This window comes from Rhinolophus sinicus, linkage group LG05 (genome assembly GCF_036562045.2).
Source record: "Rhinolophus sinicus isolate RSC01 linkage group LG05, ASM3656204v1, whole genome shotgun sequence".
Lineage (NCBI taxonomy): Eukaryota > Metazoa > Chordata > Mammalia > Chiroptera > Rhinolophidae > Rhinolophus > Rhinolophus sinicus.
Genome location: NC_133755.1, coordinates 80,812,412 through 80,834,304, shown reverse-complemented (window position 1 = coordinate 80,834,304; position 21,893 = coordinate 80,812,412). Strand labels below are relative to the sequence as shown.

Here is a 21,893-nt window from a genome sequence, read left to right as displayed (position 1 = left end):
GCCTGGGCGAGGCCCGCAACAGGGACCGAGGAGACCGCCTCCTCCGTTTCCAACTAGATGAGGGGGCGGGAACGAGCGCGGAGACTTCCTGTCTATACCAAGATGGCTGGCACATCGGCGCTGTCATTTTGGTACAGAGCAGAGCGAAGCGCTTAATTCGACCCGGTTCAGGCCAGAGTCTTTCTCTGGGGCTTCCTCGTGCTCAGCTAGCCCCTCAATAAATCCCTGGGACTCTCTGGTACCCCACACTCAGCCAGGAATCATGTCTTGGACTGCTCGCCCGCCCTTCCTCCCCCAGCGGCATGCCGCAGGGCAGTGTGGGCCGGTGGGGGTGCGAAAAGAAATGCATTGTGGGGTCGCGTCCCGGTGGCGGCGGCGACGGCCCTGGCTGGATCCCGCAGCGACGGCGGCGGCGGCGGCAGCCGGAGAACAACAAACCACGGAGCCGGAGCCGGGGGAGGCTGGACGGGACGGGATGGGCGACAGCGGGCGGGGTGAGTGCCCTAGCGGACGGACCCGCGAGCCAGTGACCGCGTTATCTGCAACCCCTCCCCCCTCCCTTGGCGATCTTTCCCTGGCGCTCCCGCCCCCTTGTTTGTAAACACGCGTCCCCTCCCTCCCAAGGGCCTTAGCGCCCTCCCCCCGGGGCGGGGCGGGGAGGGAAGGGGAAGCTTCCGCCTTCCTAGTCATGGCCGCTTGGGTCCCTGCACACCGGAGCGCCTGGGCGTGGGACACGAGTCCTCGAGTTTGAGGATCTGGACGTTTGAAGACAGATCTTGCGTCCTAGGAGAAGGTCTCTTCCGCCTATCGCTCTTCCCTGCACGCTCTGGCTACAAGCTGGGAAGGAGGGTCCATCCCACGTGTTGCCCCACCCACACGAGACTGGCTTGGGCAGCTGGCTTCGGGTGACCACATACAGTGCTTGGAATTTTGCCTCGCCAGAGCTATACTCCTTTCTTTTGTCACCACTGCCTCCTGTCACCACTATTAGAAGTTAAACTGTTGTGTGACAACAGGGTGTCTCTGGACTTGGGGATGGGGTGGGTACGATGGGGTGCAGGGGGGATTAGAGAAAGTCTTCAGTTGGGTGATCGAAGACTCATTTTTCTCTTTTTGTCTCTCCTGTCTGTGTGTCTCTGTGCCTCTGTGTACCCCTCCCTCAGATTCCCGAAGCCCAGACAGTTCCTCCCCAAATCCCCTTCCCCAGGGGCCCCCTCCCCATTCTCCTCCTGGACCACCCCTACCCTCTTCAGCAGCCCCATCCCTTGGAGGCTCTGGGGCACCACCCCCACCCCCCATGCCACCCCCCCCACTGGGCTCCCCCTTCCCAGTCATCAGCTCTTCCATGGGGTCCCCTGGTCTGCCCCCTCCAGCTCCCCCAGGATTCTCCGGGCCTGTCAGCAGTCCCCAGGTGAGAGGTTGTGACCCACTTACTGCCTCTCCACTTTCATTTCCTTGTTTTCCTTGTGACCCCAGATCTTTGTGTGAACTTCCCCATGGCCCACTGACCTTCCAGACCTCTAATCCTGGCAGGCCTGTGGTCCTTGTGAGACCCCCTTGCCCTTCCTGAGGTGACTGATCTTTCAGTGCATGCTTCCTCCCCAACCCTGTAAAAGAATCCTGATATTCCTGATGTCCCTTTCCTCTGTCAGTGATTCTTTGCCCTTTTGGTCCCATCTGCCCTTCTGAGATAACATGCCTTTCAGGGCTACTGTGTTGCATAATTTCAGGGGAAACTGTATGTCGAATCTCTGGGTTGTGCTGGCCCTTCACACAGACTACAGTGCAATGATGCCCCTGGGATGTGCAATGCAGGGCCCTGCCTAGGTGTTAGGGCATGATTTCCATCACCTCAGAGATTCTCTTTCCCAGTGAGTCTCCCCATGACCTCCCTATTTCCCCTATCTCAGATTAACTCAACAGTGTCGCTCCCTGGGGGTGGGTCTGGCCCCCCTGAAGATGTGAAGCCACCAGTCTTAGGGGTCCGGGGCCTGCACTGTCCACCCCCTCCAGGTGGCCCTGGGGCTGGCAAACGGCTATGTGCAATCTGCGGGGACCGAAGCTCAGGTATGGGGCTCAGAGGACCAGCAGAGAGGAAGGAAGAGTGCCATGTCCCATCCCCTGTGGAATTCTCAGGAGCTCATGGGGTTTTGTTGGAGCACGTGAGCTAGGGAGGCCCAATGAGAGCTAAAGAACCTGAAGTGCCGATGTGGGTGGGGGGGGGGGTGATCAGAGGGAAGAGTGGGATCGGACCATCTCTTGGGTCCTGGTTCCCCAGCTCTATTTGGCAAACTCAAAGTAGACCAACTGTTTGCTGGAGGGAGGTTAGCAAGAGACCTAATGGTGAGGGGTTTATATGCAGCAATGTTCTTGCTCTCCCCCCCCCCCCCTTAGGCAAACACTATGGGGTTTACAGTTGTGAGGGCTGCAAAGGCTTCTTCAAACGCACCATTCGCAAGGACCTGACCTACTCGTGCCGGGACAACAAGGACTGCACAGTGGACAAGCGCCAGCGGAACCGCTGTCAGTACTGCCGCTATCAGAAGTGCCTGGCCACGGGCATGAAGCGGGAAGGTAAGTGCCTGCCCACCCAGGCTCCCCAGTCTACGCCATGGCACAGGAGGGAGGAGGAAGAGGGAGGATTGCAGGACACCACACACAGACCTCTCAGGAAGGCTGGGCTGTTCTCTCCTCCAGAGGGCGGTATTTGATTTCTCTCTCCCCTCCTCATCAGCTCTTCTTCCTGGTGCCCTGCCGCTACCCTGGCAGGTCCCTTGAGTTTCCTTCTTAATGTTTCTGCCCCTGTGGCCTGCACCTGTGACCCCTCCCTAGTGTGCTGTGAGGGTAGGATAAGTCCCCTTATGCGTGGTGGGCTTCGCTGTGTTGTTCTCTAACCTGAACAGCTCTCCTGTCTCAATGCTCCCTCTCTGGTCTCCCCTCCAAGCTCTGGGATTCTACTCTCTTAAGCTACAGGCTTTATGAAGACCTCAGGGCTGCCTTCCCTCTTCTTTATCTGATTGTTTTCAGTCTGATTCTGGAATTCTGAGGCACGCTTTAGAGAGTATCATGATCAAATCTCTCATTTTAGAGAAGATGAGTCTGAGGCCTAGCTTTCCCAAGGTCATGCAATAAAAGAATGGCAGGGTTGGGGGCAGAACTCACATTTCTGAAGACCCAGGCCAGTGCTCCTTATACTGCCTCTTTGTTGAGTTAGAAAAGCACAAGATTTGCAGTCAGGTACACTTGGATTCAGATGTATGACTTACCGTGTATTGTGTGAACGTGGGCAGGCTATTAACTTCTTCAAGTCCCATATTCTTCATCTTTAAAAATGACAACAAGAACTCTCAGGGTCGTTATAGTAGAGTGAATGTTAAAATGTGCTTGGCACATTTCCTAGTGTGTAGTAGGCCCTCAGTTTCAATGTTAGCTTTCTCCCTAATTCCTTTACTCTCTCCTTCCCTTCTTGGCTTATTTACGTGCCCTTTTATAACCCTCGTTTCCTGACTGCCCTCAGTCCACTGTTACTTCTAGTGACTTCCCCAATTCCTAAAAATGTTTCCTAAGGGCCATGAAACCCTGATAAGGCCCTAAGGACATTTCAGAACTTCCTCATGGCTGGCTGCTGACTTGCCACTTTTTCTCCTCCCCTCTTTCCCCCAGCGGTACAGGAGGAGCGTCAGCGGGGGAAGGACAAGGACGGGGATGGGGAGGGGGCTGGGGGAGCCCCCGAGGAGATGCCTGTGGACAGGATCCTGGAGGCAGAACTTGCTGTGGAGCAGAAGAGTGACCAGGGCGTTGAGGGTCCTGGGGGAACCGGGGGTAGCGGCAGCAGCGTGAGTGATGGGGTCAACCCACTGTCCTTCCTGATGGGGGGTGGTTGCCAGGAGCCTAGGTCTGTTCTGTCTTCCCCTCCCCTTCCTTCCCGTCACAACCCTCCTAACACTCTGGCACTGGAAGTGCTGCCAAACAAGGTCTCTCAAACATCTGAGGTGGGTGTGATAGTTTTTCTCTGTCCCCACCCCCAGAACAACCCCCTGGTTGTCCCAAATAAATGTCGGAATGCTGGAAGGAAAGTCTGCTTTATAGGGATTGGTTCAGATGGGGTTTGAAGAGCGACTACGTAGTAAGAGGGGGTGTCAGAAACCTCTTATGGGGGGGGGCTCCCAGTGTTCCTCCAAACCTCCCATAACTCTTACCCCCCATCCCCTGCAGCCAAATGACCCTGTGACTAACATCTGTCAGGCAGCTGACAAACAGCTATTCACGCTTGTTGAGTGGGCGAAGAGGATCCCACACTTTTCCTCCTTGCCTCTGGATGACCAGGTCATATTGCTACGGGCAGGTCAGTGACCTTGGATCCCTTTGACCTCTTGACATTTGATCCCTCTTTGACCTGACCTTCAGTGATCCCCAGTGCACAGTTACATACTCAGGGAGCCAAGCTCACTGACCTTGCCACCTCTTCTCTTCCCCTGGTGCTTTGCATCCCATGGCCTGATCTCTGGCTCCTGACCCTTGCTGCCCCCACCCAGGCTGGAACGAGCTTCTCATTGCCTCTTTCTCCCACCGATCCATTGATGTGCGAGATGGCATCCTCCTCGCCACAGGTCTTCATGTGCACCGCAACTCAGCCCACTCTGCAGGCGTGGGAGCCATCTTTGATAGGTCAGTGGCCCTCCGCTGGGCTGACCTGTAGGTAGAGGGGGTGGGGCTATAGGCTGGTCCGTGTCCAAGGCTGGCTGAGCTGTGACCTTTGAGTGACCTGCAGGTCCCTCTCCAGGGTGCTGACAGAACTAGTGTCCAAAATGCGTGACATGAGGATGGACAAGACAGAGCTTGGCTGCCTGAGGGCAATCATTCTGTTCAATCCAGGTAAGAGGAGGGTACCCCATCTCTCAAGACCAGGGCCACCTTGAGCCTCCTCTTCTCTGGAGACTCCTAAGTTACCCAGCTATCCCCTCAGTAAGACCCTCAGCCCGGAAATCTCCCAGCTGACCGAGCACAACCCACCTCCACTGATACATTCCCCTTCTGACCCCACCCCCCAAACCCAAGTGCCCTGCTTCCCTTGCCAGGTATCTGGAGAAGGGCAAGTAGATGGGGTCCGAAAAGGACATCATGTGGGCCCCATCTCCATGTCTGTCCTGATTGTATTTCTCTGCCTCCTGCTTCCTCCTCTCTTCCCTGCCATTCCAGATGCCAAGGGCCTCTCCAACCCCAGCGAGGTGGAGGTCCTGCGGGAGAAAGTGTACGCGTCACTGGAGACCTATTGCAAGCAGAAATACCCTGAGCAGCAGGGACGGTGAGAGGAGCTGTGGGGGTGAGGGGTTGTGGGGACCGAGGCCCCCACAGATGTGGAGGTAGGGGGTGGGGCGAGTGTGTTCAGGGCCTGTGTGGTTCTGTTCTCACCGCACTTCTCCCTCCCCCCCTCAGGTTTGCCAAGCTGCTGCTGCGTCTTCCTGCCCTCAGGTCCATCGGCCTTAAGTGTCTAGAGCATCTGTTTTTCTTCAAGCTCATTGGTGACACCCCCATCGACACCTTCCTCATGGAGATGCTGGAGGCGCCCCACCAGCTGGCCTGAACCCATACCCAAACTTGGTGCTTCTCACACTGGATGAGTGCACATCCGAGAGGGACTCCAAGCCTTGGGCCGGGGGGGAGGGGCCGTGTTCTTAAGAATCTTGGTGGGGTGAGAACTATAGGACAGGACGGAGACCTCCAAGGGGGTCCATTAACCTCCAAGGGGTTTGCCTGATATCCCAAGTCAGAGGGGATCCCAGTCCCTGTGAGGGCTGGACCTCTCCCTTCAGTGGCCTTGAGTCTCTGAATTTGACTGGGTCGGCCATGATTGGGGTGAGTTCTCACCCTCTGCGTGGAACGATTTTCTTCTCCTAGCACAAAGCACTGGCCTTGCTCCCAGGACCTTGCTTCCTTCTCATCTTGCCTCACTTAGCTCCCTGTCTGAAGACTGGATATGGGAACTCCCCCAGAGATGGATATTGGGGGGCAGGCCCCCCAAACTGATAGACATGGGAGTAGGGCTCTGCCAGGCCTTCCTTTAACCAAGCAGATGGGGGTTACTCTGGAAGAGGGAGCTTCTGCCCAGAGTCCCTTCTCATACTTGACCTCCTCCTGCAGTCAGACTGAAAAATGAAAAGGTGGTGGTGGTTAAGGGGTGGGTGGAGATGTAGGAACCCATCTGCTATTTTTAATTTCCTCTGAGGATAGAGACTTGCAGTTAGACTCAAAGAAGTACTGTACTTTCCCAGGTTGACTAAGAAATGCCGGTGGTGGAGGTGGTATTTGGGAAAGGCAAGGCCCCAAGATGGTCTGTTCCTGGGGCTCTTCAAGCACTGGCCTTCTCACCCCCCTCCTCCCATCTCTCCCTGTCTAACTTGGGGGAAGGGACCTGGGCTCTGATGCAGGGTCTGGCAGGGGATGGTTTGGTGAGTAGTCCTCAGGCTGCCCCTTTCACAGTTCTCCCAGCCTTGGGCACACACAGTGTAGGCTGGAGACACAGGACCCTGGCCTGAGAATTGAGGGGGGATGGCCAGCCCGCAGAGATGGGGTGTTGGGGCTGCATGATTTTTGCCCTGCAACTCTTCTCTAGGGTTTCTTTTCCCCCTCTCTCACTCACATATAAAGTCGCTTTCAAATTAAAATCGATGTTTTCTGGACTGAGGTGACTCTGTTAGGCGGTGGACAGCGCTGCATCAGGCTGGGGGTGGGGGGGTATCCGGTTGGGAGCTCCGGACGTGCTCCCTTGACGCTGACACCGCTGCGGAGGTTCCCTGGGGCCTGAGGGGCGGGCACAAGGTGGGGGACACAAGGCACGCTTTGTCGGGGAGGGGGAGAAGAGGGTGTGCCAGCCTGGGGGCGGGGCCGGCCGGAGGAGGAAGGGGGGCGCGCTGATTCTCAAAGGCGCCTTGTTCGCTTGCGCCCTCCTAGCGCCAGCGGGCGGCGGCGCCTCGCCACGCTGCCGTCTGCTCTCGGGCCGCCACGGGCTGCGAGCAGACCCGGCGCTGTGCCCGTTCGTGGGGCTCACTGGGCGCTGGGCGCCGCGGCCTTCTCAAGCGTTGCCCGCCTGGAGGCGGCCTCGTGTCCCTGGGTGACCTCGTTTCCCCGGACTTCCAACTAGCAACGACTGTCCTCTCGTCTCTCCACTGGGTCCTTTCCCACCTGGGTTCCTGGACTCCCTTACCTCCTACCCCCATTTTTACCTCCTGAGACCCGATTAGCCTGTTTGTCAGTGTCCCATCTGCCCCGACGCCGGCTCCCTCTGTCTCTCCTCTCCCCTCTCCCCGGCTCCCCCACCCCTCCCCTTGCGGCCGTCGAGTCGCAGGTCTCTAACCGCTATCTATAGCTCTGTCTATAAATACCCCTGCCCTGTCCCGCTCTGTAATTACACGGGGTGGGGCGGGGGAAGTAATTATGGAGACCTGATGGGGGGAGGTAGTGACCCCCCAGGCCCGCCTCTCCCCTCCCACTGTACCCTAAATCCCGCCCAGGACTCTGCTGAAAGGGGACTCTGGGCCCCCAAGGGGGAGGGAATTGGGAAGGGGGGCTGTGACTGGACGTCTGGGTCCTAAAAAAGAAGGGGTTGGGGAAAAGATATTGGGGTTTCCGAAAAGTGAATCAGGGTGTAAGCCATTGCGTCCCCGCAAGGAGCAGGGAAGAGCACTCGGAGGATCAGCGAGGGAGGGTTCTCACTCCCCCCACCCCCTTCAGGTGGAGGCTGAGGGTGGGGTTTCTTCTCTGTGGCTGTGGGCGGGCGGCTGGGGGCGGGGGCTGGGCCGGGGGCGGGGGCGGAGTGGGGGCTCTGGGCCGCCGGGGTGGCCGGGGACACACAGGACCGGCGGCCACCGAGGAGGGAGCAGCGTCGGAGCCCCGACGGCGCCTGTCTGCATGGAGCCGGGCCGTTGAGAGCTGTTGCCACCGTACAGCCTGTGATCTCCCCGGACCCCCGAGTCCGAGACTCACAGCCAGCTCGCTCTCTCCTGTCAGCCTCGGGACGTCCAGTGCCTCCGGCGCCCTTGGGTCCCTGGGACCCGGCGTTCTGGTCGCCAGCCATGGAGCGGTGTAGCCGCTGCCATCGCCTCCTCCTGCTCGTACCTCTGTTGCTGGGGCTGAGCTGGGCCCCGGCTCGGGCAGGTAAGAAGAGTCCCGACGCCTGAGTCCTCCGGAGTCAGGCTGGAACTCTTGGGTAGCTCCGGGCAGGGGACCGCTGATGCCTGGGGCGGAGCTTCTGAGTCCGACAAGGGGATTTTGGGGATCAAAGGTCCAGGCTAGGGGGCAGGATACCTGGGTCCCTTGGAGTCAGGTTAGGGATCTCTTTTCTTCCTCGAAGTGACTTGATGAGGGCGGCTAAAGCTGAATGTGGAGGCTCACCTTAGAGAGCCGTGAGTGCGGCCGGATCCTGGGGTCCTGGGGAGAACGGCAGCTGGCAGGGCTGCTGTGGCCCAGCCTGTAGTGGGGTGAGGGGTAAGTGACAGTGTGGATGGGTGACCGGTGTGTGTATGTCTTCTGGGCTTTCTGTCTCTGGGTTGAGAGGGAGCATCTGTGGGTCACAGCAGAGCCTCGTAAGTAGAGAAAGAAGGGATGCCTGGATTATTTGTCCCAGTGGCTTCCCCGACAGGATCCCCTTCCCCCTCCCTGTGCCCTCGATGCTGCCACGCGGCTGGCTCTGGGGAGCACTGGGGCTGGCTGCCAACAGGACGGCCGCTGGACAGGCCGGGATCAGGTGTCTGAGGTGGGAGCCAACTCTTTGCATTCCTGCCCCGCCCCTCCCCCTCTGGCCAGCCGGGCTCTCCTGGGACCCTGGTGTCCACAACCCCAATCTTTTCCTTCTTTTCCCAGGATCCAGAATTCCTGGCTCCTAGGAAAGGGGATTTGATGTCGGGGATGGGGGGTGGTGGTGGTGCTGAGAGCACCTGGGGCCTAGGCAGGCTGATGCAAGCCCCCACTCCTGGAAACACTGGAGGCTGATTTGCATATAACTTGACTATTCATTTCTTCTCTGCTCTGGAGAGAAAATGGTCAGAATAGCAGCATAAAGGATTTAGATTAGATTACAGGAGGAAGAACTTCCAAGTTATGAGGAGTATGACGCTCAGGGACAAGAAACAAGTGTGCAATGTCTGTAGACTCTAGGAGTCTTTCTTGGAGGAAAAGGGACCCTTTAGCATGGAGGCAGGGAGATGGCTGAGACGACAGCTTCTTATTTGGGGGCTGAGTGGGTAGAGGTGGGACTCTCTAGGGAAATGGGTTAATGTGGAATTCATAGGAGTAAGGAATGGGGCATTAGGGGGCCCAGAGGTGGTGGTGGGGGTGATGGGCTGCCAGTGGGACAGATTAAGGCCAGAGACAGTGGGGCACATATGTGGCCTGAGGTGGAATGATGGGTGGGCAGCTTGTGGGTGGGTCATCTATAGGATGGAACTGGACTCTCCTGGGGGCTGGTGGAGGGCAGGGTCTCTGAGGTCTCCTTGGCCTGGGGTCTCTGTGAGTCTCTGTGTCTCTGTCTCACTCACCTTCTGTCTCTCAAAGCGGCCCTTGTATGTTGGTGTTTGCGGAGCTGCCACATGCGGGGGCCAGGCTAGGGCGGGGGTGGGGGGGGCAAGGCCGTGGTTTCCCGGCTCCTGGACTCAAAGGGCCTTTTCTCTGCCTGCCCGCCTCACCTCACCCACCCCACCCAGCTCTGCTCTCCTGATCGCTCTGGCCCCTGCCCTGCCCCATGCTTCTGTGAAAGTTTTGCAGAAACTTTCTTTGGGATTTTTCCAATCTGGAGCTGATGCTGTGAGGAGTGTGTATAGCAGGGAGCAAGAAAGGGAAAGTGACCTTTGTGTTCCTGGGAGTTTGAGCCCGAGGAAGCCAAGTTTTAGGTGGATGGGCTGGTGGCCTGGGTCTTGAATCTTTGGATCTGGAGCGGTGGGGGTGGTGGGGTAGGGTCGAAGTTCCAGGTGTGAGGAGCTTGCCTGGATTTTGGGCAAGGACTCTGATGGGATCCCCAGATGTGTGGCTCAGGGCCCTGGACCTGCTCCGGCTCCGCGTGGCAGCTTCAGTCTCCCCCCCAGCCCTGCCCCCAGCCCATCTCCCAAGCTAGGGGCCCAGGCTCCTGGGATGGCTCTTTCTTGTATCTCCTTCCACTGCATGGTCAGAATTGTCCCCACCTCCCCAAACTGGGAACTGCAGCAGCTGGAGCCCCCTCCCCGTAGAGCTGCCTCTCCGTTCCCTCCTTGGTGGCCCCCCTGCACCTCCCGTGCCCAGGATGATTGATTGCCCAGATGTTGTTTGTACTGGAGACATGGGACAGAGGCCAGAGACCCAGAGACCGAGAGATACGGAAAGGGAGTGAGAGCTGGAGAAAGACAGGGAAAGAAAAAGATGGAGAGTGTGAGGGAAATGGAGGAAGAGAGAAGAGACAGGGAGATAGAAAGACCAGCAGATACAGACAAAAAGAGGAAGATGGACAAAAGGAGAGAGAGAAGGAGAGAGAAGGTGGAGAGTTGAGAGAGATATTGAGAGAACAGAGAGAGATTCATAGGCTGAATTGTCGTTCAGAGACAGAGAGTGAGCATGACAGGCGCTGGGCGGGAGAGGGACAGGAGTGAGCACGGAGCTGAGTCCACGGTCAAGCCTGCTTTTTTCCAGGTGACTCTGGTTTCCCATCCATTCAGGCCCCATTCGGGAGCAAGTAAGGGAAAGGTGACCTTTGCCTTCCAGAGAGTTTGAGCCCCAGGAAGCTGAGTTCTAGAGCCCAGATGTGCTCCATCTTGGCCCTCCTGAGGGTGTGTCCCTCCTCTGACCCTCATGGACTCTCCCAGGTGCACCCCCTGTAGATGTGCTCCGGGCCCTGAGGCTCTCCTCCCTCCCTGATGGTGTCCGGAGGACAAGAGGCATCTGTCCAGCTGATGTGGCCTACCGAGTGTCCCGACCTGCTCAGCTCAGTGCACCTACCCGCCAGCTCTTCCCAGGTATGGGTAACATGGTGGAGTAGCTCATGGAGTGGGGTCTGGGATCAGACACCGGAAGGAAATGGCTTTATGGCTCTCGTTGCCTTTCACTCCACCTGTGTGTGTCTCTCTTGGGTCCCAGGAGGTTTCCCCAAAGATTTCTCTCTGTTGACTGTTGTCCGGACCCGCCCTGGCCTCCAGGCCCCCCTCCTGACTCTCTACAGTGCCCAGGGCGTCAGACAGCTGGGCTTGGAGCTTGGCCGACCTGTCCGCTTCCTGTATGAGGACCAGACTGGCCGGCCTCGGCCTCCAGCTCAGCCGGTCTTCCGAGGCCTCAACCTAGCAGATGGCAAGTAAGTTAGTTTGCTGTCTGGTCTGCTGGCCTGCACTTCCCCTCTGGCCACTGCCCCAGAATCCCCAGTCCCTAAACTAGGAAACCTTGCATACCCTTTGGCCACACCTCATCTTCCCACTGCTCAAACTTCAGTCACTTCTAGCCCAGAGTTTGGGCTTAAGAGTTTATGTAGTATTAGCCTGTACCTTGGGCAGGTTACTTAACTTTTTTGAACCTCCATTTCTATGTTCGTAAAATAGGGAGAATAGAATCATAAGAATCAAATGAGAAAATTATTGCATGGTGCCTGGTGCCTTATAAGCACGCAATACATGATCACTACTGCAATTATTTCTGTTACTATCATTGCCTTAACCCTCCCATCAACTGCTCCCCAGCTCTGTTGACTTTCCCTCTTTCAGTCAGTCACTTGAGCCTCTCCCCCTACAACCAGGTGGCACCGTGTGGGTGTGGCTGTGAAGGGCCAGTCTGTCACCCTCATTGTTGACTGCAAGAAGCGGGTCACCCGGCCCCTCCCCCGAAGTGCTCGTCCAGTGTTGGACACCCGTGGAGTGATAATCTTTGGTGCCCGTATCCTGGATGAAGAAGTCTTTGAGGTAACAGAGCAATCAGAGAACAGAGTGGTTTCTGGTCCCATATCTTGTGTCCACTCCCCTTCTGGCCCCAGCACACCATCTTCCCATGTCCTAGCCCTTCATTTATCCTCTCATGAATTTGTATTTCCGTTTCCTATCCTCAGGGCTAATATTCTCTGTTAGGAGATCTAGGTGTCCACTTATACCTAGGATGGTCGCAGGGTTGTCCGTAGCCACTCATTCTGTCACTCAGTCTTCATCACTCTGCCTATCCATCCATCTATCCCTTCAACCAATCTCTGTCTACCTACTCATCCATTCACCCACTCACCCATCCATTCAGTTACACACTTACCCACCTACTCAAGCATTCAGGTTTGTATCCATGCACCCATCCATCCTTCCCTTGCTCAGCCTCTCCCTCCTTCAAACCACCCATTTATCAATCTGTCCTTCCATCCATCCATCCTCTTTAACCCATCTGTCCATCTGTTTCCTCATCCATCCACCCACTACCCCATCTACCATGCATATGAGGATGCATGCATCCATTCATCCACCCATTCACACACCCATCTCCTCACCCACCCACTCTCCTCCATCCGTTCATTTATCCCCATATTTACTTCCATCTACCTACCAACCTGTCAATCTGTTTCCATCTACTCTGTACCTCCCATTTACCTACCCACCAATCTACCCATATGTACATTCATTCATCATCCATCAACCCTCCCATTCAGTCATGCATTTGAGCTCCCATTCACCCACTCACCCACCCATCCATCCATCCATCCATCCATCCATCCACATGGCCAGTTAACATTTCCTGAATACCTGTTTACCCAATGCCAAGGGGAACATAGAAGAATAAATATAAGTTCTCTGTCATCCCAAGGAGCTCCCCATTCTGCTCTGGAGATGAGACAGTATTCCCAAACTGCAATACCAGGCAGAGTGTGCTCACCACATGTGAGCACAAATAAAAGCCATTGGTATTCCAAAGTGAGTTCCCCTTCCCTCATTTCTAGAGGTCCTAAGAATTCTCATTATCACTGCCGGTGGAAGTTCAAAGCAACGATGTCTGAACCACTGTCTCCAGAAACCCCTGTGAAAATGCTCAAGCATTACCACAGGGGCAGGGGTAGGAGAGAGTGTTGAATTTAGAGTTGGATGGCTTGAGTTCCAGTCCTGATCCTTCCACTGCGATGACCTTGGGCCAGTCATTACCTCTTTGAGCTTTTCTGAATGGAATGTATCTGGAAAATGGGCATGAAGGTCCTTGTCCTACTGACTGTCCTACTGACTTTCCCAGTTGTTGTGAAGGCCCAATGGGATTATGAATGAGAAGGTCCGTTGGAAACTGAAGAGGGCTGTGCACATGGAGGGCTGGTGATGACCTCCCATTATACTGCTTTACCTAGGATCGGCCTCCTACCCTTTATCTCAGACTGAAGCCCTCTCTGCCTCCCTCCATTGGTGTTCCTTTCTCATGTCTTTGAAGGGTGATATCCAGGAGCTTGTCATTGTTCCGGGGGTGCAAGCTGCCTATGGATCCTGTGAACAGAAGGAGCTAGAATGTGAGGGGGATTGGAAGGCGAGACCTCAGAAACAACAGTTTCACAGAGCCCAGAGATCTCCAAAACAGCAACCATCAAGACTTCATAGGCCCCAAAACCAGGAACCCCAGCAACAGGTGAGGGAGCTGGGCGAACCCTAAACTGCAGCACACCCCGGGAGGGAAGACAGCCAGAAATCTCCCAGGGGAGTTCCTCCAATGTCCAGAGCTCCCCATCCTATTTTGGGCTCCTGTTCTCCCCTCTCTAGTGCCCCTCCCCAAACTTACCTTTCTATTCCCATCACTGCCCCTCCCCCAGTCCTCATTCATCAGCCTTTTTATTTTCATTTAAAAATAAAAAGAGTCATTACGAAGAATTTGTGGCTGGGAGCTGTGTCCCCTCCTTGTGTCTCCTCTGATAGTCCTCCTGGAACTGTGTCCTTGGGTTTCCCATCCCTTCCTCGAATTAAGAGATTGGGAGAGAGGGTGGGGGTGAGACTTGGGGACAGAGGATGGGAGACCAGAGTAGAGGGGAGACATAAACTGGGAGAAAGATGTTGAAATGGTAAGACCTAGAAGGAGAAATGGGGAAGGAGCAGGAGGTTGAGGGAATCCCAAAGGAGTGGTGGGTCAGTGGAAGTGTGGGGGTAGGGCCCTCTCTGGCCCCCTGCACATGGAGGTGCCCGATAAGGGGCTGTGGTGGGGAGAAGGGAAGGGAGACTCTGGATTGGGTGGAGTTTGAAAGGTTAGGGTGACAGATACGATCTAGGGTCAGTGGTCTGAAGATTGGAGAGTCAATCTCTTAATTGTGTCTGCTTCTGTCCCACATGCGGGACCCCTCCCTCCTTTCCTACCTCTTCCCATCTCTGTCCTGTCCCCCAACCTCTCCTTTCATCCCCAATTCTATTTCCCAACTCCATGCCTGTCCTGTTTCCCAATCCCACACCATCTCCTCACTTCTCTCACTCCACCCCACCTCCCCCGACCTTCATCCTCTTTCTGCCTATTCCCACTGCCCCTTCCCTAACCCCAGCCCACTGAGTCTCTCTACTATGACTACGAGCCCCCCTATTACGATGTGATGACTGCGGGGACGACCCCTGATTACCAGGTAAACTTGAGGGACCCCCTTCCTTTCTCCTGTTCCTCCCACCATCTTGTGCAAACATCTCCTATGACACCAATTGCAGGGAGAGACACCATATATTTAAATTATGGGAGTTTCCTCACTGCCCCCTCCCATGTCTCTCTGCTACAGCGGCCTCGGAGCCCCAACCGCAGGTCTGCCCCTTCCCCCAGGGGGCGTCGGACCCCACCCCGAAAGCCTACCCCACCTGCCAAGAGGTCAGCAGCCCGGCAGGCATCCCCCTCACCAGGCCGGAGACCCTCTCGAATTGGAGGTTCTGGCCCAGCACGGGGCCAGCCTTCCCCCTCCCGACGCCCAGCTCGGCGGGCAGCTTCCCCCACTGCCCGGGGCCCCCCCAGGACCAGAGGCAGCGGTTACCGGCAGGTAGAGCCGGGGCATCCAGATCTCTGCCCCCAAACCTCTATGACATTGGAGATTCACTCTCCCCAAACTGTTCCCCCTCCAAAGGGGCTGCAAGATCTGAGATTTCCCCCACCCCCCAGCACAGACAGACACTGCCCTCAGGGAGGGGACAAGGTGCTGCTTTGCTGCCCTTCTTGCTAACTTCTCTCCTTCTTTCCCACCCCATGCTACTCTTCTCCCCCTCCCCCTTGGGGTTAGTACCCAACTCCAGGTGAAGAGGAAGGAATCCTGGAGTCAAGCCCCTTGCCACCCCCTGAGGAGGTAACTCCATCCCCCACCCTCACCCTAGCTGGGGGCAAGTGGGCATTGTGACCCACCCCTCAGGTCCCATGTCATCTTGATGAATCAGCCCTTCCTCTGGCCGGAGGACTCTTTGTCATATCCACTTCTGGTCTTCTGACTTCTGGTCACTCCAGACCTATGGGTCTGCTTGTCTTTTCAGTGTCCATGTCTCCGTCCATTATTCTTTGATTCTGGAGTAACTTCTTTTCCATATCGGTGTCAAATAGTTTTACTTCCTGTGTCATGTTTATGTTCTTTGAAGCCATTTTCTGTCCAACGCTATCATTTTTCTCTTCTCCCAGTCTTTCCATCCATGTCTTTGGTCATTCATTCCCTGGACTCTTTTGTCCACCATATGTCCATGGACTGTCCTGTGTCCAGCCCTCCGGCCACCCTTCTTGTTATCCACCATTCCTTCCCATGAAGCCCATTTTCTGGATGGCCTTCCTGATGTAGGGTCTTCGATGGCCATCACTTTCTATACAACTGCTCCCCTTGCTCTTTTTGGGAGAAAAATTCCAGTCACAATTACCATCAGAATCCTTTGGGCTGGAAGTTGTCATACCCTGGGGTCCAGGGAAAAACTCCTCTCAGCCCTAATGCCCCCGTCTACCCCTCTCCCTCCCCATCCCCGGGAAGGAGCAGACAGATCTCCAGGTCCCCTCCACAGCCGACAGGTTCCTGGCAGAGGAATATGGGGAGGGTGGCACAGACCCCCCAGCAGGGCCCTACGATTACACCTATGGCTATGGGGACGATTATCGTGAGGAGACGGAGCTTGGCCCTGCCCTCTCTGCGGAGACAGCCCACTCAGGAGCCGTAAGTTAAAGGAGCTCCTCTTCCATTCTTGACCTCCAGTGGGAGCTACAAGAATTGCTTCCTGTTGTTTTTGACTATTGTCTGTTGGCTGTGAGCTACTTCCCATCTGTCCACATAAGATGTATATGTTGCTTGAAATATTACTTCCTGCCTTCCCTTGACAAGAGTCTTACCCTGTGACTTCTTATGGATGCTTCTGCCCAAGGCAATGGAATTTTTTTTTTTTTTTTTAAATCTGATGGGACTTCCTGTCTTTCTTGGCCACTTCCTGTCTTAATCAAGCTGGATTTCATAAAGCTTTTGGTCAATAAGCCCTTACCTTGTGCCCATTTTCAATCTGTCTCCATCATTTCTTCTTGATCAAAACAATTTCTTATCTATGTTGCTGCCAAATAATCTAGCTCCCTATGTCACACTTTCTAACCTACGGGCCACTTCCTGTCTGTCCTTTGCTGTCTTCTCCAGCTATGGCATCCATTTTGGTAATCGTGTTTGATTGGACTGAAAGGGACTTATTATTTTTATTTTGACTCTAGTTTTTCATGCTGTCTGTGACAATTTCCTTTGATAATAAGCTACTTCCTGTGTGTCTCAGGTCATCCAAAGCATAAAGTTTCTATTGTGGACCTAGATATTTATCATGGCCACTTTCTGTGTGTACTAGCCTTGATGTTTGTGTTTTCTGGAAGAATTAGCTTTCCTTGTCATAATCCCCTTTCCAGGAGTCGCTTTCTGTCGGTTTTGTGAATTTCTTATTTCTCTTGGTCGTGGTAGTCATGTTGCTGTTGAAGGTCCACTTCCTGGATTCTCTTTTTTGACTGCTTCCTGTCTGTCCAACCACTTCCTGTTTGTCCTGTTCATTTTCTAGCCATTTTGGCCATGTTTGATTTTTCTTGGCCTTGGCATCATCCTTGCTTCCGAGTGTTTGTTCCTTCATTCTGTCTCCCTTAAGTTATTCCCATATCTTCAACCACACCCTGTCAGGTGGGATATTTCCTGTCTTCTCCACTTCGTCTTTCGCCTGCCTTGCAGTTAGAGCTGCCGCCTCTGTCCTGCTGCCTCATCCCATAACTCCTTTCTCTAATATTGCCACCCTTGATCTTCAGCTGCCTTTCTTTTATGCTGCTTTCTGGAAATTTGGGGTTGATCTGCAATATGGGAGAGTTTGGAAATTGATCATTACTGTTTGGTTAGGGTGGAGGTGGAGGGGGACATTCTGAAGGTCTTTGTTGGAAGAGTTGGGGGGTGGCGGTGAATGTCTTCCATTCTCTCTGTTCTTATCTTGGTTCTGGCCCTAGAGTTGGGGGTGGGCATCTGAATGGAAGTATGGAAGAGAGGCAACTGGTGGGCTTGGAGTATAAATGGGGGCCAGAGGGAGAGTATAGCATCCTTATTGGCAAAAGAGCTGTAGTGGCTTGAGCGAATCTTGAGTAACTGAGCCCAAGAGCTGTACTTTTCCAAAAACCAATTATGGGGTGTGAATTTGGGGTATCAGTGGGAACTGCCCTCCAAATCTACTTGAAGTATGGATGTTTAACCTCCAGGAAGTTTTTAACTTGTGAACCCCTTGAAATTCTAAGAAAAATTCTGTGCATAAGGGCATACCTTTCTTTCTTCTCTGAAGATTCCATAGATTACGTCAGATTATCATATGGATCCATGCTCTCCTCCCAAACCCCAATAAAAATCTGTCCGCAATCTTGGAGAGATTCTTATTTGGTGGGTTGGAGTAAGGGTGAGGAAGTTGATGGTTTCTTAAGTTTCTAAGGATTCCTGGGGTCAGAAGAAGATTGGGGGATAGGGTGGGGTCTTCCAGAAGAGGCTTTGGGAGAGATTGGGGGGTTTGGAATCCCAGAAAGAGTATGGGGACCTTCCTGAAAGAGGTTATCCCGGAGGTGAGGAGGTTGTGTTTGCTGAGGTGGGGCTGGGATTTGGGGAGTGGGAGCCCTGAGGTCTCCTTGGCAGGCCAGGGAAATCTGTGAAGAGAGAGCCTTGGGGGAAGGGTGGGTGATTTGGGGGTAAGGTCAAGGAAGTCTCCAGAGGACCCGAGAATGAAAATAAGAGTGGGGATGGGGGCAGTCCTGGTGTCCTGGCTGCTCACAGGCCCCACTGGGGGTTACATGTGTGTCTCCCTCAGGCTGCCCGTGGACCCCGGGGGCTAAAGGGAGAGAAGGGGGAGCCTGCGGTGCTGGAACCTGTAAGTCACTCTGATCACTGAGCTGAGGGCAATGGGAAGAAGGAAAGGAGGGAGGAGTGCTAGGCCTGTAGCCTCTGACTTTTAACCTTTGACTCTGCAGGGTATGCTAGTGGAGGGGCCACCTGGCCCAGAAGGCCCTGCGGTAAGTCTAGCTATGATCCTTAAGCCTCCATGCTTTTGTCAGAATCCCTTCCCACACACTCATCTGTGCCTTCCCCACATATGCTCAAGCTTCCTTCTCGGAACTCCGGAGGAGCCTTCTAATCTAAGCTCCCAGATCTTCAGATCTCTTTCTGCAAAGACCACCCCTCAGCCACATACCCCTCTTCTCTTTGAATGCCCACACCAGACCCCCTACTCTTTTGTTCCTCAGGGGTTGACTGGTCCCCCTGGCATCCAGGGCAACCCAGGCCCAGTTGGAGACCCTGGAGAGAGGGTAAGAGAGTGTCCTTATCTGGGGGTGAGGGCTGCAGAGGAGCCACTAGTATCCAATGGGGCATCATGCTCAGTAATTTCTCGTTATCTGGCTGATTAGTGAACAGGGGGCTGGTGTGCTCCTCAGCACTCAGAAAGCAGGGCAGACTGGTTGGGGAGGAGGACAGTCTTACCTTCATTTTTCTCCATGGCGGTGGGGGCGGAGCTTGGGAAAGATCTAGAGAAGTCTGCATTTATCCTGTTGAGTAAGGTTTCAACATGATGCCAGGACCCTAATATTCCCATCACCTATCTTTCTCATGTTATTCCCACTCCAGGGCCCCCCTGGCCGAGCAGGGCTCCCTGGATCCGATGGGGCCCCTGGCCCTCCCGGCACATCCCTCATGCTCCCGGTGAGTTATCTGGGCTTTGGGATGGGCTGATGGGGAGGACAGGGGAATTGCGTCGTGTCACCAAGAACCAGAAGTCCAGGAAAGCTGATGTGTCTCTAAAGACCATCAACCCAAAGAGACTGATCTTTGGGGCGGAGTGACTAGGGCCTCATTAGATGACCTAGAACAAAACATGGATCTTCTAGAATCAAACTGGGCAGAATGTCCTATATTTCAGGGGGTCTAGAAACAGAGGAGAGTCTTTTGGGAGGAAGAGGCTGAAGAGTGGGGGATGACAGGAATTGAGTTTCTGAAAACCTCTAAGTGATTATTTGAAAACCTCCCGTGGAAGACACTGGAGGAGGGCACAGGGAGGTGTCCCTGAGCCTGGGAGATGGGGCAGAAATGCTGGATGACACCTCTGGATGGGAAGGTCATAAGGATTTCCTCAAAGAGAGCCTGGACCTTCTTTCCTTGCCCCTCAGTTCCGGTTTGGCAGTGGTGGGGGTGACAAGGGCCCTGTGGTGGCTGCTCAGGAGGCTCAAGCCCAGGCAATTCTGCAGCAGGCACGGGTGAGTAGGGCTGGAGGGGACCTCGGTGGGGGAGGGGTGTGGTGTGGAAGGGAAGACTGCAGGAGGGATGGGAAGCGTTGGTTGGAGTGAATGCAGGGCAAGGGAAAGTCTGGGTTGGTACCACTGGGACTGAGAGGGAGGTTGGGGGAATATAGGGCAATGGAACAAGGATTGGGAGGGGAAGGGCAGATCTGGAGGGTATACTGGGGTTGGGAGTTCTCCAGCTGCCTCTTCTCAGCTCTGCTGTGTCCCCTGCTCCCCTAGCTGGCACTTCGTGGACCCCCTGGACCCATGGGATACACAGGCCGCCCCGGACCCTTGGTGAGTGAGTGAGGTGTTGGGGTAGGGGGTTCTTTAGTTGTATGTGGGGGTATGGATTGTTCTGGAAAGGAACCAAATCAGAAGTTATTTTGCTTCTGGGGAGGGCTTTGAGGTCACTTTTGGGTGTGTCCTTTAATATGGCCAACTTCTTGTCTCTCTCACAGGGACAACCTGGGAGCCCTGGCCTGAAAGGAGAATCTGGAGACCTAGGGCCTCAGGTTATACCCCGCACCATCTGATTCCAAACCCAGTGCCTCCCCCTCTGTCTATGCCCATTAACCTTGCCCCCGACTCTCCCTCTCCAGGGCCCCAGAGGACCTCAGGGCCTCACAGGCCCTCCTGGCAAGGCTGGGCGAAGGGTGAGTGACTGGGGGTGGGAGGGGTGATGGTGGGAGATGGGGCACAGAGCGGCAGGACTGTTCCCTGCTTGCTTTGACGCTTCCCCTGCATCTGCAGGGCCGAGCGGGTGCTGATGGAGCCCGAGGGATGCCCGGAGAACCTGGAGTGAAGGTGACAGGCTGGGCCCCTCTCAGACTCTTAGCTCCCAGCCCCATCTGAGCTTGTTTGTTTCCTGGGGATGTCTGAGTTCCCCAGGTTCCCTCATAAAGGAGCACCTCCCACTCAGGACACAATAGGAAAGGGTGGGGTGGAAAATGGACTTGGACCTCATCTGGGCTGCCCATCTTTCTCCTAGGGTGACCGAGGCTTTGATGGACTCCCAGGGCTTCCTGGGGAGAAGGGACAGAGGGTGAGTATATTGGGGGGTAGGTATCTTAAGGCAAGGGAAGGGGCCGAGGGTCCCAGCAGGAGCTCAATGGATGAAATTGGTTGGTTAATTGAAGAGGGTTAGTGTCTGCTTGTGTTGGGGGCTCTGAGGCTCCTCTTACCTGTTTGCTCATTTTCCAGGGTGATACTGGTGGCCAGGGCCTTCCTGGGCCCTCTGGCGAGGATGGAGAGCGGGTAAGTGTTGCGGGCAGGGCAGGGGATTGGTATGGGAGAGGGCTGGAAGGCGAGACCACTTGTCCTCCTCCTCCAGGGAGACGATGGGGAGACTGGGCCTCGGGGGCTGCCTGGAGAGTCGGTGAGTGTCAGGGGTGTGGGCTGTGGGGCAGGGGAGGCCTCTGGGGATGCCAGGGGAGGGACGTGGGTATGAAAAGGACACTTTTCTCTTACCTGTGCATGCTGCATCTTCCCCTCACCTGAATGCAGGGACCTCGAGGTCTTCTTGGCCCTAAAGGCCCACCTGGTATTCCTGGACCCCCGGTACGTAACTGTCCCTGACTTCTGACCCTGATTTACCCCTGACCTCTCTAAGTCTCCACCTTCCTAACTCCCCCCACCTCCTCTTCAGTTCCCCCTCCCTGGCTCCCCACCTAGCCCTGCTTCAGCCTCCATCCCCAGGCATCCTTGCAGGGCCCTATGGTACAGGGCGCCGAAGGCTCTGAGCATAGCCAAAAAACACACAAAAAAGTCCTCAAGAAAAACAAAACAAAACCCCACAAACCCACAAGCCCACAGACCCACGCCCTGCGGATCTGGGCCAGCTGTGTTTGCGTAGGTCTGGGATGAACTGGAGGTCTGACCGATGTGCCTCTGCCCATCCCACCCTCTGGAATGGCCAAGCCTCTCAGAAACCACAGGTCCCTCCAGGGCCCAGGCCTGCCTTTCAGCCTTCTCACACCCCTCTCATGTTTCAGGGAGTCCGAGGCATGGATGGTCCCCATGGTCCCAAAGGGAGCTTGGTGAGTAAAAGGCATGGAGACCCCACCCAACATTTAGCTCCTGAGTTCCCTGCCAAAGCCCTCCTCCCTTTGCCACCATTTTGACCTCCTGCCTGCTCTGGTTCTTGCCCTCTTGGCTGTCCCTGCTGGGACTCAGCTCTCCACCCTAAGTTTGTCACCATC

The 21,893-nt window shown here is 55.2% G+C and overlaps 2 protein-coding genes across 17 annotated transcripts in view; both read left to right on the top strand.

Moving 5' to 3' along the window:
• The first annotated feature begins 73 nt into the window (after positions 1-73).
• On the top strand, positions 74-6,680 carry RXRB (retinoid X receptor beta). 4 transcript variants are annotated; one of them, XM_019738688.2, is made up of 10 exons: positions 74-494; positions 1,164-1,411; positions 1,911-2,067; positions 2,395-2,574; positions 3,664-3,836; positions 4,216-4,345; positions 4,536-4,668; positions 4,772-4,875; positions 5,200-5,305; positions 5,437-6,680. In XM_019738688.2, exons 1-10 carry the CDS (start codon positions 263-265, stop codon positions 5,582-5,584), a joined length of 1,611 nt encoding a protein of 536 aa, XP_019594247.1. In that variant the 5' UTR covers positions 74-262; the 3' UTR covers positions 5,585-6,680. The 4 variants fall into 4 exon arrangements, with proteins under 4 accessions (XP_019594247.1, XP_019594248.1, XP_019594250.1 ...); XM_019738689.2 differs by having other exon boundaries at positions 97-494; positions 4,784-4,875; XM_019738692.2 differs by lacking the exon at positions 74-494 and adding an exon at positions 661-793.
• A 784-nt stretch (positions 6,681-7,464) lies between these two features.
• The window catches only part of COL11A2 (collagen type XI alpha 2 chain), a 28,633-nt gene continuing 14,204 nt past the window's right edge, over positions 7,465-21,893 (top strand). The window contains exons 1-24 of one of the 13 annotated variants that reach the window (XM_074332764.1): positions 7,465-7,731; positions 8,008-8,154; positions 10,827-10,976; positions 11,098-11,308; positions 11,744-11,906; positions 13,390-13,581; positions 14,477-14,554; positions 14,702-14,953; positions 15,191-15,253; positions 15,914-16,093; positions 18,231-18,290; positions 18,391-18,432; positions 18,664-18,726; positions 19,043-19,117; positions 19,582-19,668; positions 19,933-19,989; positions 20,154-20,207; positions 20,295-20,348; positions 20,446-20,499; positions 20,684-20,737; positions 20,896-20,949; positions 21,026-21,070; positions 21,199-21,252; positions 21,687-21,731. In XM_074332764.1, coding sequence (XP_074188865.1) covers positions 8,073-8,154; positions 10,827-10,976; positions 11,098-11,308; positions 11,744-11,906; positions 13,390-13,581; positions 14,477-14,554; positions 14,702-14,953; positions 15,191-15,253; positions 15,914-16,093; positions 18,231-18,290; positions 18,391-18,432; positions 18,664-18,726; positions 19,043-19,117; positions 19,582-19,668; positions 19,933-19,989; positions 20,154-20,207; positions 20,295-20,348; positions 20,446-20,499; positions 20,684-20,737; positions 20,896-20,949; positions 21,026-21,070; positions 21,199-21,252; positions 21,687-21,731 — 2,169 coding nt within the window. In that variant the 5' untranslated portion in view covers positions 7,465-7,731; positions 8,008-8,072. Of the gene's footprint in view, positions 7,732-7,835; positions 8,155-10,826; positions 10,977-11,097; positions 11,309-11,743; positions 11,907-13,389; positions 13,582-14,476; positions 14,555-14,701; positions 14,954-15,190; positions 15,254-15,913; positions 16,094-18,230; positions 18,291-18,390; positions 18,433-18,663; positions 18,727-19,042; positions 19,118-19,581; positions 19,669-19,932; positions 19,990-20,153; positions 20,208-20,294; positions 20,349-20,445; positions 20,500-20,683; positions 20,738-20,895; positions 20,950-21,025; positions 21,071-21,198; positions 21,253-21,686; positions 21,732-21,893 lie in introns of those variants that run through there. The other 12 variants (XM_074332763.1, XM_074332765.1, XM_019738667.2 and 9 more) reach the window with 12 other exon arrangements.